Raw genomic sequence first — 13235 nt, forward strand, 5'->3', positions numbered from 1 at the left:
GGGGGGTCCGGCAGCAGGGATTGAGCATCCCTGCTGCCGATGATACTTACGGGGGGGGGGGGGGGAGGGGGGTTCCGGCAGGAGAGACTGGTCATGTCTCCTGCCAGCGATCTTTGCAGGGTTGGGGAGGTTCCAGCAGGAGGGACTGGGCATCACTCCTGCCAGTAGTTTTTGTGGGGGGGGGGGAGAAGGGTTGCCATGGATGCTAAACTTGTAACGATAAGCTCAGCGGCCGCATCTGCTTAAAATGTAGGCCAGCATTTTTCTGGCCTACGTTTCAGGCGCCTATCGTGGGCTTAGATAGGCACCTAGGGCCACCTAAGCTTGCCTAAGGCCACTTCCGGGCGAAACCATGCCCACGCCTAGCCTTAGGCAAGATTAAGCAGCCCTACACGCCTCCCTAGGCTCACAGAGGCGCTTATAATGTAGGCGGCCTGCCCGGGATGATTTTTTTTTTTTAGATAGCAGTAGGCCGCCTCAAATCGGGATGCTGTTTATAGAATTTGCCTCTTAATGACAATCTCAGCAATTGATTGGGTAGCAATATCATGTAAGGATTTCATTACTGCAATAGAACGGTGACCCGTCAAATATGCAGACACTGGCGTGCCAACAATTTGCGTACAGGACACATACGCACCACCCTATTCCTTCCGTTTCCGCTCTCAGGGGGGGAACCCCCTACTTTCGTTAAGGGGGGTTTGGCACCCTCGTTTAGGGGGTGGGTGTGTTGGGAAACTTCCCCCCAACTACACTTAGAACTTGATTACAACTCGCACTCTCGCTCTGACGCGAGTGTGTGGTGGAACCTTTTACAAGTACGCACTCTCACACTCATAGGGGGCGGGTGCTCAATGCCGACGTGCTCTAAATTAAAAGATTGCCACAAACCCCCCTCCCCCCACTACACTTACAATTGCACCCTAACAATTCCATTCCCTTCATGCACACACTTGTCGCTGCGTGCATTTGACTGAGCGGAATTGTCAGCGCTAAGGTCAATGTACCCAATAGAATAAATATTCAGTGAACTTGAAGTGTTATTGAAAGATTGAATAACCGCAGTAACTTGTTCCAGAGGAATCAGGAAGAAAGTCCCCCGCCAGACAATCAGAACTATACTTAAGTCAGTAAGAGACAATGCCAAAGAATCAAATGATTCAACAATGTCAATAATTTCTGTTGAAACCTATTTGAAGATTGTTGACTTGAAGATAATGATTTAGAAACAGGAATTTTACCAGAGAATAACTCATCAACAATAGAAGACAACTCTTTAGATCCAGAGGACATAGATTGAATCCTATGATCATAATATGCTCTTTTTGCCAGCTATGTAGCTTTTTGATAATTATCTAATACTTTCTGATATATCAATACTTTTTTTTACCCCCTTCTGAATAACATTTTGAGAATTTGAAAATACAGCCAAATATTCCCTTTAATTACACTATGGTGCTCATTTTTGAAGCAGATGGATATCTCAAATTGGCCCCAAAAAAGGTCCGCTTGCTGAAAACATCCACATCGCGATTTTCAAAAGGCAGAATATGGACATTTTACACTGCAGTTTGTCCAAATATCAAGGGTGAATTTTGGAAGTGTGTTTTGAGCAAGACTAGGATGGACCCAAAGTAGGACATCTTTCAGCAGTAATGGAACGGGAAGAAATATAGAAGACATAAAAGAAGGATGCTTTTATCTAGACCCATTTCAATCATGTCCAGAGTACAGAAAGGTGACCTGATTGAACAGCTTGATCATTAGAGAGATGAGCATATGACCTCTCCTTAACTCCCAGTGGTTATTTTTCCCCTCCTACTCCCTAGAAGTAAAAGTAATAATAGATATCAGGCTCTATGACAATTTTAGGTACGATTATAGACATTTGTAATAGAGCAGCAAGCAAGTTTAAGGAGTAGCCTAGTGGTCAGTGCAGTGGCCTTTGAACAATGGGGCCCAGGTGTAACTCCCACTTTAACTCCTTTATTTCTGAACAAATATGTGAGCCCTCCTGGAACACAGAAGTACCTACTGTACCTGAATTTATAAGACATCTGCAAGTATGATAGCTATTGTGGTGTACGTTTAGGTACAGTATGATTTTATCTGTTTTGGAGGGCTCACAATAACATATGAAGGAATTAAGGTGAGCTTCATACCTGGGTCCCATTGTTTAAAGTTCACTGCACTGATCACTAGGCCACCCCTCTGCTCTGCGGGGATGTCTGGGTGGCTATTTTTGTACAAACGATGCCAGACATATGTTTTTGTGCCTGCTTTTTCATATTTGGATGTTTAATTTTGGAAAATGGCTGTTCATTTTGGATATTTTCAGTGCAAAAATGTCTTCATATTTTTAAACAGGAAATCTTGATGGTTTTCCTTTTAAAAAATAGCTATGAAATAGATGGATTTTATTTAAAGTCACGAGCAGGATGTTCTTCCAAAAATGCCCCCTATGTATTTGGGGAAAATCTTTCTTCAGCTAGTTTGCCATGTAGAAGCCAGAAGTACTGCAGATGAATGGTTCCCCTGTTTTAAAAACTTTCTTAATGTTATTTTTTTCATGTGCATTCCAAACAAAATTGATGTTATGCGTTAACAAACCTGTATAATTTTTTAATGCAAGGCTCTAAACACAAGACAATGTTGGAAGCAAGAAATGGAGCAGGTCCAATTAAATCTTATCCTAGATCTGGTTCAAGATTGAAGCTTCAAAATGGGAGTAAAGGTTCAGGACTACAGAATAAGACATTTCATTGTGAAATCTGTGATGTTCATGTGAATTCAGAAATCCAGCTGAAACAGGTGAAACAACATTTCAGTATGAGAATTTATTGTTTTGTGCATGTTGCTGTCTTGAGCTATTAATTATGAGTTACAAATTATTGTTTAATACTAAAAACCAAATACTGTAAAACAGATACGGGCTGTGAGGGCTTATCATCTTTGCACCAAAGGTGATAAACACTCTATTAGATAAGGATCCCGCACCCCCCACCCCCAAGATTTTGATATTTAAACTTACCAAACATTATTTTGTAAATTTTGGGGAAATCTTTTGAGATTATTTCTTTGGCTTTTTTAAACTTAAATTATAAATTAGCATTGAATTTTTAATTATAATCCAATTCATAAAATGAATGAAGAAATAAATAAATGGTGATCGTCTTATCACCCCTCCTGCCCTCCCCCCCAAGCAATCCTGTGAAAAGACATAGAGGGCTAGTTACTAACCTGTATTAAGGGAAAAATGGGAAAAACACAAGAGGAGATGATCTGCAAGCACTCACATAGGTAGAAGACACGAAGCAGATCAAATGTATCAAGAAGTATGCAATTTATTGGGATCTGGCCAATCGGAATCTTAGGCTACTCCCAGTGCATCCCAGAATGCACTGCAAATTGGGCCTAAGATTCCGGTTGGCCCAGGTGCCCTAAGGCCCCTCCTATGGGGAAATTGGGAGGGGGCTCCTTCCTTAATTTGTGCCCTGGGTCCCAACATGTATAAAATTGGCTCTGTGGACAAATGATAGTTTTACAGTACAAACATTTTTGAACACAAGAAAAATGCTGACTGGTCATGCTAAAACCTGTATTCATTACTTATGCTCCACCCAAACTGAAGCCATGTGCACACCCTCTGCCGCAGTACATGCCATGCAAACAGCACTCTTACTCAAGTCTGTATTTTGTAAGAGGTCATTTATATGTATAAGTGGCTAAAATACTGTTATTAGCACCTAAAACTAGGTGCCACCTTACAAAATTGTCATTATAGGGGGCAATTCTATAACTAGGCATCTGCATTTACACGCCCCTTTTGCATGACAAGTCACATTATTATGACCACTGCCTACCTCTGATGTCAGGGATGCACAGCCAATGAACGAACGCACGTGTCGCGCGCACACTTCATGGGAATATAAGGGGATGTCAGCAAGTTGCCAATATAGCAACCGTAACTGTCATAGGGAAAAAGCGTGATTTACCAGACATTGTAAAAGGCATGATCATTGGCTACTGAGTTAAGAGCGACAGCATTTCGGAAATGGCAGAGTTTGTGAACTGTTCATGGGCTTCTATGGTTAAAGTGCACTGTGAGTGGATAAATGGAACCTTTTTGATGCCCACACTTGGTAACTGTGGGAGAACATGAGCCATTGATTTGAGAGGTGAATGTCAGCTGCACAGGTTGGCACAGGACAATCAGCACACTACCGTGGAGCAACTCACCATCAAAACTAACCAGGGGGCTTCCATATGTGTGTCCAAAATGACTGTGCAGCGAACACTCTTGCAATTGGGCTCTGGAGCAGACGGCTGGTGACTGCACCCATGTTCACGAGGGTTTAGCACAAAAATCTACTGCAATTTGCACAGGAGTACTGACATTGGACTTGCACCGATTGGCAGAGGGTTGCCTTCTCCGATGAGTCACGTTTTGAGCTTCATCAAATGTATGGACATTGTAGTGTCAGGCATGAATCCACTGAGAACAAACACCCAGCAACCACTGTTGGATGTTCATAAGCTGGTGGTGGCAGCTTTATAGTCTGGGGAATGTTTTATTGGTATGGTCTAGGTCCCTTGATACCTCTGGAAGGCACTCACAACTGATATGGGTATCTCTCCATTCTTGCAGATCAAGTACACCTGAACACGTTGATAGTCTTCGCTATGGCCGATGGGATCTTTCAACAGGACAATGTGACATGTCATACCGTCAGAATTGCTTGCGAGTGGTTTGCAGAGCATGACCCAGCTACTTCCCTAGCCTCCGAATTCCCCAGATCTTAACCCAATCAAGCACATTTGGGACCATATCGATTGACATGTTTGATGACTGGATTCACCACCACACACCTATCAGCAACTGTCAGATGCACTGCAGTCTGCATGGCTCCAGATACCTTTAGCAACCAAACAGCATCTTATTGAGTCACTCCAACAGCGTCTGGCTGCCATCCATGCTGCCAGAGGTGGTTATTCTGGTTATTAGCAAGTGATCATAAAAATGTGACTCAACTGTGTATTAGCACTTTTGTGGTAGTTGGAAGTGCTAACAGGACACCTAAGGTTACATGTAAGTGATATAGCTTATAAATGCAAGGAGGGTGTACACATGGATGGAGTGTGGGCAAGCAATGGATGGAACCCCCACTGTGACACACTTATCCCTTGCTCTAACCAGCAGAGGGACTAAGTGTGCTGAGTTCTGGCCTGTCGGCGTGGCATCCTCAGGTTGGAGGAAGGCTTTTCAGGGTAGAACAGACCTAGGCACCTGCCTAGTCTGCCAGGCCACACTGAGAGTAACTTATAAAGAGACGACCACACAGGTAAGTCTTGTTCCAAAAGAATGTTCTTGAGCTTTATTGAACCCGGGGTCTGAATACCATCAGCCACCCATATGTCATGGCAATATTATAAAATACAAAATAACTTGCATTTGTCAGAATGGCTTGCTATAAATGCCACATACAGTTCAATACCCTGGACTTTCCAGTTTAACTACAGTCCTCTTCACCAGGGAAAAAGGCAAATGAAAAATATCAGGAAAATAAAACTTTCAAACTTTACACACCTTGTGGCAACAGCCAGAGTAATTACGGTTTCAAAACCAAGCACTGACTTTCTTAAACGTTTCAGCTTACCTAGCTGAGACACGGACAGGCTTGCAGAGCAGGCTTCACAGCTCGTTATAATCAGCTGGGCTTCCTGGCCGACGGAACACAATAAGGCATTATATAAGCTGTGAACTTTACTTGGGTTTTTCCCACGGAGCTTTCACACCCCTACAGATAAAGTTCTTTGAACAAACAAAGCTCTCCGGGCAGTCATACAGAGTAGCGGGGAGAGTTGCCTGTTCTTCTCCTAATCTCTGTCAGCTGGGCTTGGGTTACGGGAGACAGCACAAGCACAGCCTTGCTTCCTTCCCCTTAACAACTAACCTCCATGTCAGTGGGGAAATGGCTAGCTTCCAGCAATGGCTCAGCGATGTCCATAGCCTCTGTCTGCTCAGCAGCCTCTGGGGTGGAGTACAGGTAGTCCTCTGTCATCTCCACGTCCTCACTGGTGCGGGCTGGAGGAGAGAGACTTCTCCCCTCATCTGCCTCCAAGCTCTGCTGTCTCTCCTGCCGCTGCCTGAGCTCGTTAGCCCTAGCTCCGTCCCAGCTTTCCCTGCTCCCCCACTGAGATTCCATACTCTGTTTTTATGTTGGTTAAAGCCCCACCCCTCTCTCCTCAGAGCAGCTGTGTTAGGCAGGAAATCCCTAGGGAAATAACTCAGGTTTCTCCTAGGCTGGTAATGAACATACCTTCCAGCCCTAGGACTCCACTTCTCCATAAGAGTCCTCTCAGGCTTTCTAGGGTACCTGTCCTGAGATGGCGCCCTCTGCGGGATGTATCTATGTTCCTGCCTCTCCTACTCTACCTCACTGTCTGAGGGGTAGTCAGCCAAAACCAAACTTTTACTTTTAACCTGGTCAGCCCTTCTGACCAGGGACCGTGTTTTGCTTTTATCCCATACAGGGACAAAGCTGGCCACAGGTTTGTCACACCACTTAGGCAGGTAACTAACAGAAAACCCAGTATCTAGCATGTCTTACATTTATGTGCGTGCAGTTACCATCAGCCATATAGTTGACCTAATTGCAGCTGTATAAATGCAGCAGGGATACCTATAACTTACAGTTATGTTAGCATTCTGTGATGGAATCTGGGCTGTTACTTTTATACAACAGGCTCTCACCACACATCTATGGGGAGTCTAGATGGAGAAGCCTATTTATAGACCTGCCCTAAGGGTGTCTACTTGTGTATTTTATAAAATACATATGCACTTTGCAATTTCATTCCTGCTCACAGCATGCATTTAAATACATGCCATCTTAGCCCACATACCACCTTTATATTTGAAAAAAACCTTTATAAAGTTACCCAACTTGGTTAAAAAATATGTTCACTTTCATTTCAGCACATTTCCAGCAGAAGACATAAGGACAGAGTGGCAGGGAAACCTATGAAGCCTAAATATAGTCCTTACAACAAATTTCAACGCAGTCCAAGTATTTTAGCAGTAAGTACTTTCTTTAATGCATTTGCATTATGTGGGAATATAAGTGAAGAAGGTGACATGGCAAGATGCACAAAGCTCCGACACCATGGTAAAAAAAAAATACCATGCTGAGAGCAATTTTTTTTGTAGTAGGTAAAGCTCTGCACAAATAGCATACAGATTATATGCATGCTATGCATGCTATTCATGCAGAGCAGCCCCATTAAAAGGGGAAAGAAATATGCCTGAAGCTTGCTCAGAAGAGCAATCGCTAGCACAGCTCCTCTTCCTGCCTGCCCAAATCTCTCCACTTGACCCTACCGCTGCTCTCCTTACCTGCCAGTTCAGCTGGTTCGGACTCATTCCTCCCTTACCGTATCTATATCTGTACCAAGATCCAAACTCTCTTTATTTCTTGAGTTCTCCTTATATCGCCTCACCTCATTGTATTTGACTCAGACCTATCATGATCCTTTGTTATTTACACTCCTATGTTACTTGTCATTGTACCCTCACCTCATATGTATGATCCTCTATTTAACCCCTGCTAACTGCATCCAACTTCACGGTGTATTGCAATATAGAAATAAAATTTTATATTATCCGCAATCAGCTGAGCTGGCAGGACTCCCTGAAGCTACCTATAGGTGCATCTGTTGAGTATGTGTTGTGCATTTACACAATACACACACACACATAACAGCTATTGGCAGCTCCAGAGCTGCTGAACAATTTTGGTACCGATTATTTGGTGCTGGGGGGTGGGGGGGGGAGGGCGGGGGCATCACAAGGAAAATTCATTAGAATACTAATGAGTTCCTTGTAATACATTAGCATAGGATTCTCACTGGCTGCAACGAGAATCCTTTGCAGCCAAGGAAGACCCTTTTGTGCATTGGCAGGGGAGTTTTCCATGCTAGTAAGACTGCTTTGATGAGTCTTACTGCCACAGAAAGCTTTTGAGCATCAGGATCATAGTCTATTAGGCATAGTCATATAAAGGGCAATCTTTAAGAGAGTCAGAGCAAAAAAATGAATGGTAACAGTCATATTTTGGAATTCTGATGTATCCATGGCATAATAACCTTATACCACATGCATAGCAGGAGGCTAGCAGGGCATCAAAACTTAGAAGACACTTATGTCAAACAGGGACAAGGAACATAGCATATTTTCTGTGGTTCTGCCCTTCTGTGTCTCTCTTTTCTCTAGTCTCCAATACTTCGCCCAACCTCCATAGTATCCATCATCCCTTTCCACAAAATTACAAGTTGTTCCACATGCTCTCATATATTTCAGATCTGGCAAAATGTGGCCTCAGGTACACCTCCTCCACCCTTAGTAATGTTAAATAGCGGTAGGGATACCGGTGTTTTTATTCCTCATTGGCCCTCATTCTTTTATTGCAGCTATTTAGGTAAGCTTTTTTTAAAACTTTTTTATCCACCATAATCTTTTTAGAAGTTTCCTTGAGATTCTATTTAAACATATTCAAATACAGTGGTGCCTCGCATAACGGACGCCTCGCACAGCGAACGCTGCGCACAACGAACTTTATGTCTTGATTCGTACAACGAACTTCGTTTCACACAACGAAGTCGCCCGAGCTGCATCCTTCCGCGCAGGCACTGCGCTTAACTGCCCTCTCTCCGCCTGGCTCCCTCTTGCCCCCCCCCCCCGACTCCCCGACACGATCGGGGCAAGAGGGAGCCCAAGCCCTCTTGCCCCCCCCGACTCCCCGACACGATCGGGGCAAGAGGGAGCCCAAGCCCTCTTGCCCCCCCGACTCCCCGACACGATCGGGGCAAGAGGGAGCTCAAGCCCTCTTGCCCCCCCGACTCCCCGACACGATCGGGGCAAGAGGGAGCCCAAGCCCTCTTGCCTCCCCGACTCCCCGACACGATCGGGGCAAGAGGGAGCTCAAGCCCTCTTGCCCCCCCGACTCCCCGACACGATCGGGGCAAGAGGGAGCCCAAGCCCTCTTGCCCCCCCGACTCCCCGACACGATCGGGCCAGGAGGGAGCCCAAGTCCTCCTGGCCACGGCGACCCCCTAACCCCACCCTGCACTACATTACGGGCAGGAGGGATCCCAGGCCCTCCTGCCCTCGACGCAAACCCCCCCTCCCCCCAACGACCGCCCCCCCCCAAGAACCTCCGACCGCCCCCCAGCCGACCCGCGACCCCCCTGGCCGACCCCCACGACACCCCCAAACCCCTTCCCCGTACCTTTCTGTAGTTGGCCGGACAGACGGGAGCCAAACCCGCCTGTCCGGCAGGCAGCCAACGACGGAATGAGGCCGGATTGGCCCATCCGTCCCAAAGCTCCGCCTACTGGTGGGGCCTATGGCGCCTGGGCCAATCAGAATAGGCCCGGGAGCCTTAGGTCCCTCCTGGGGGCGGGGCCTGAGGCACATGGGCCCAACCCGACCATGTGCCTCAGGCCCTGCCCCCAGGAGGGACCTAAGGCTCCCGGGCCTATTCTGATTGGCCCAGGCGCCTTAGGCCCCACCAGTAGGCGGAGCTTTGGGACGGATGGGCCAATCCGGCCTCATTCCGTCGTTGGCTGCCTGCCGGACAGGCGGGTTTGGCTCCCGTCTGTCCGGCCAACTACAGAAAGGTACGGGGAAGGGGGTTGGGGGTGTCGTGGGGGTCGGCCAGGGGGGTCGCGGGTCGGCTGGGGGGCGGTCGGAGGTTCTTGGGGGGGGCGGTCGTTGGGGGGAGGGGGGGTTTGCGTCGAGGGCAGGAGGGCCTGGGATCCCTCCTGCCCGTAATGTAGTGCAGGGTGGGGTTAGGGGGTCGCCGTGGCCAGGAGGACTTGGGCTCCCTCCTGGCCCGATATTGTCGGGGAGTTGGGGAATCGGCGGGGCAAGAGGGCTGGGGCTCCCTCTTGCCCCGATCGTGTCGGGGAGTCGGGGGGGGTAAGAGGGCTTGGGCTCCCTCTTGCCCCGATCGTGTCGGGGAGTCGGGGGGCAAGAGGGCTTGGGCTCCCTCTTGCCCCGATCGTGACGGGGAGTCGGGGGGGGGGGGGGCAAGAGGGCTTGGGCTCCCTCTTGCCCCGATCGTGTCGGGGAGTCGGGGGGGCAAGAGGGCTTGGGCTCCCTCTTGCCCCGATCGTGTCGGGGAGTCGGGGGGCAAGAGGGCTTGGGCTCCCTCTTGCCCCGATCGTGTCGGGGAGTCGGGGGGGGGCAAGAGGGCTTGAGCTCCCTCTTGCCCCGATCGTGTCGGGGGTGCCAAGGACCACACGGAGTCACCCACCGTACCACCCGATTCGGGTAAGCGCAGGTATCGGTGGGTGGCTTATTTGCGGGGGGGTGCCTTATTTTACATTTTTTTCTAAAAAGGGGGGGCTGTCTTATTTGATGGCCCTGCCTTATCATCGGGGAAACACGGTAGAAAAAAAAAAAAATGAACAGTTAAGTCCCAGTTTTTGCCGCTGAGACTCTGCCCTCTCTCACTGTAAAATTAGACTCTACTTAGTCTGTCTTTAAATTTAAAAAATGTGTGTTGTTTTAAAAAACAATTATGTTTTTAGATGTATCTAAATAAAAATAATAACCAAAAATTTATCTTTTTTTATGTCATCTTAGCATATTTTATGCTGCAGAACGAATTATTTTTTTTTACATGTATTCCTATGGGAAAACGCGTTTCACATAACGAACGTTTCACATAACAAACTTGCTCCTGGAACCAATTAAGTTCGTTGTGTGAGGCACCACTGTAAATTGTATACTTAGCTTAGTATGCTACTGGGTTACATGATCCGACATGTTTCGCAACAATTTGCTTTATCAAGGATCCCCCAGAGCCACCATCTTACTCAGAGTTTTAAAAAAAGTTTACCTAAATAGCTGCAATAAAAGAATGTGGGCCAATGAGGAATAAAAACACCGGTATCCCTACCGCTATTTAACATTACTAAGGGTGGAGGAGGTGTACCTGAGGCCACATTTTGCCAGATCTGAAATATATGAGAGCATGTTGAACAACTTGTAATTTTGTGGAGAGGGATGTTGGATACTGTGGAGGTTGGGTGAAGTATTGGAGACTTGTGTTGTATAACTCCCAATCATTAATGAAACAGAGTTAAATAGTGCCATCTTTAGTGTGAATGCTCTCTCTTTTCTCTAGCACTCCTCCAACCCTGAAACCAGCATTTCTCCCTTTCCCCTGCCCTGGGGCCATCATTTCTCTCTCACTTTGACCTCCACTTGCCCCATGATATAGCATCTCCTTCTCATTCCCTCCATTGGTCCCTCCTACCTTGGGGCCAGCATGTCTCTCTCACTTTGACCCCCACAATCTAGCATCTCTCTCTCATTCCTTCCATTGGTCCCTCCTGGCTCAGTCTCAGTCCCTCTCTCTCTCTCTTCCCTGCACTTTTCCCCAGGTCCAGCATCTCTCCTCCTCTTCCCTCCATTGTGTTTGACATTTCTCTCTAGCCCTCCCACCAAACTGGCAGCAGTGATGAAAACAGACTGCTTCCAGCCAGCCCTTCCAGCATAGGAGCCAACATTTCAAAATGATTGGGGGTGCTCAATTCACACATTACCAAGTCCATATAAAGGAAATTAAAGCATGGTAGGTTGTGAACAGAACTGGTCAGGCTGTCTTTAAATGAAAAGCACAGCAGGTCATGCACACACAGGGAGGACTTGTGGGTAAAAGAATGCTAGGTGTAGCACTGCAAGTCCCACCAGTCTCTCTTCCTCCTCACCCTCAACTTATCACCACAGTTTACCACCCAGGCCATTTACATTACACTCATGCTATGCCTTTCAATCCACCCTAGCCCATCTATACAACCTACTGTATATTCTCCACCTCCCAGTCAGTCCTCAATAGTCCCACTTCCCTAACCTGTGCACAGCATACACTTTTCTTTCTCTCAGACCATCCCTACGTCTTTCTCAGTCCCTCCCTTTCTTAATGTCTTCTCCTTCCTCTCATCTTGTTTGATTTCCCTTACTTCTTTCTCCCAATGCAGTTTGACTTTTATTTTGGGGTAGAATGCTTAAAACCTATCCCCCTCATACCTACTTCACCCCCCCCCCCTCATTCTGTACCTCTCTGCTCTCTTTCACCTGCTCTGCCTTTCCCCCTACTAATTCCTCTCCCCATTAGCTTTCCTCTCACTCTACCTTGGTCAATGCCTCTCCACTGCTGGCTAGCCTCACCCATCCCTCATACCTCCTACGCAGATTCATTGCACATTTCAATTTTTTTTTCCCCACCCTTCCTGGCAAGGATCATATTCCTACCCCCCTCTTCCCAGATCTTCAGCCACCATTCATATTTAGAACTCAGACTGAAATATAATAGCAGTTCCACGTATAGAAATGCCCTATGAGCTGCTCTACCACCTGCATACACAAACCTTGGAAGCTCAGTAATTAGTTGCTCCATAGTCCCTAGGCCCACATTTTCATGTTCCTGCCCTCTGACTGAAAATCCCAAAAATCACATGCTGAGCAGGAAATCAGTGAACCCAAAAGCATGCGTTCATATCAACCCACTGTATGCCAGCCTACCCGCTAAAGCTCTAGAAGTTACAGTGTAAGCGGCTGACTTTGGTTACTGAGTTAGCACTAATTCTTGTACATTCTGCATAAACTGGAAATTGGTACCTTATTGGTGGTAATAGCTTAGGGACAACGTGTATGATTATGTTTATTTGGTATTTATAGACCACATTTTGTTTTAAAATCAATGCAGTTTACATAAAAACAATTAAAGGAAAAGAATGCCATTTCATTAAAAGATAGATAAAAAGGATAAAACAAAAAAGCACCCTTCTTTATTAGTGGTGACTCCAGCACAGCGCAACACCCCTCTTGCTCTCTCCTTTTACCAAACATCTCCTTCTTTCTCCTCCATTCTCTGCCCAGCACCATTTCCCCCCACTCCCTTCTTCCCTGGCCCACATGATATGGAAGGCTATGGGGTGACTCATCACTACAGCAGTACCCCCTTATTCGTAGTGCCCTGCACAGGTCACACACCGCAAAAGCTAGGTTGTAGCAAAGCTGTGCTGAGAGGGAGAATGGAAAGCCAGGGCTTAGTAGCTGAGCCAAGAGGGAAATCAAACCAAGAAACAACGTTGGAGGGCAGTGAACCACTTACCCCCTTCCAAACTCCACCCATCTCTCCTGCAACCTCTTCTGCTGCTGCCAT

General features: G+C 46.8%; 1 protein-coding gene across 4 annotated transcripts in view; it reads left to right on the top strand.

Moving 5' to 3' along the window:
* Positions 1 to 13235, top strand: part of LOC117361387 (zinc finger protein 385B-like) — a 463954-nt gene that overhangs the window by 404886 nt on the left and 45833 nt on the right. For all 4 annotated transcript variants that reach the window (XM_033946634.1, XM_033946631.1, XM_033946632.1 and 1 more), the window contains exons 6-7: positions 2633 to 2811; positions 6980 to 7081. In XM_033946634.1, the coding sequence (XP_033802525.1) occupies positions 2633 to 2811; positions 6980 to 7081 (281 nt within the window). The remainder of the gene's footprint in view (positions 1 to 2632; positions 2812 to 6979; positions 7082 to 13235) is intronic.

This window comes from Geotrypetes seraphini, chromosome 5 (assembly GCF_902459505.1).
Source record: "Geotrypetes seraphini chromosome 5, aGeoSer1.1, whole genome shotgun sequence".
Classification (NCBI taxonomy): Eukaryota; Metazoa; Chordata; class Amphibia; order Gymnophiona; family Dermophiidae; genus Geotrypetes; species Geotrypetes seraphini.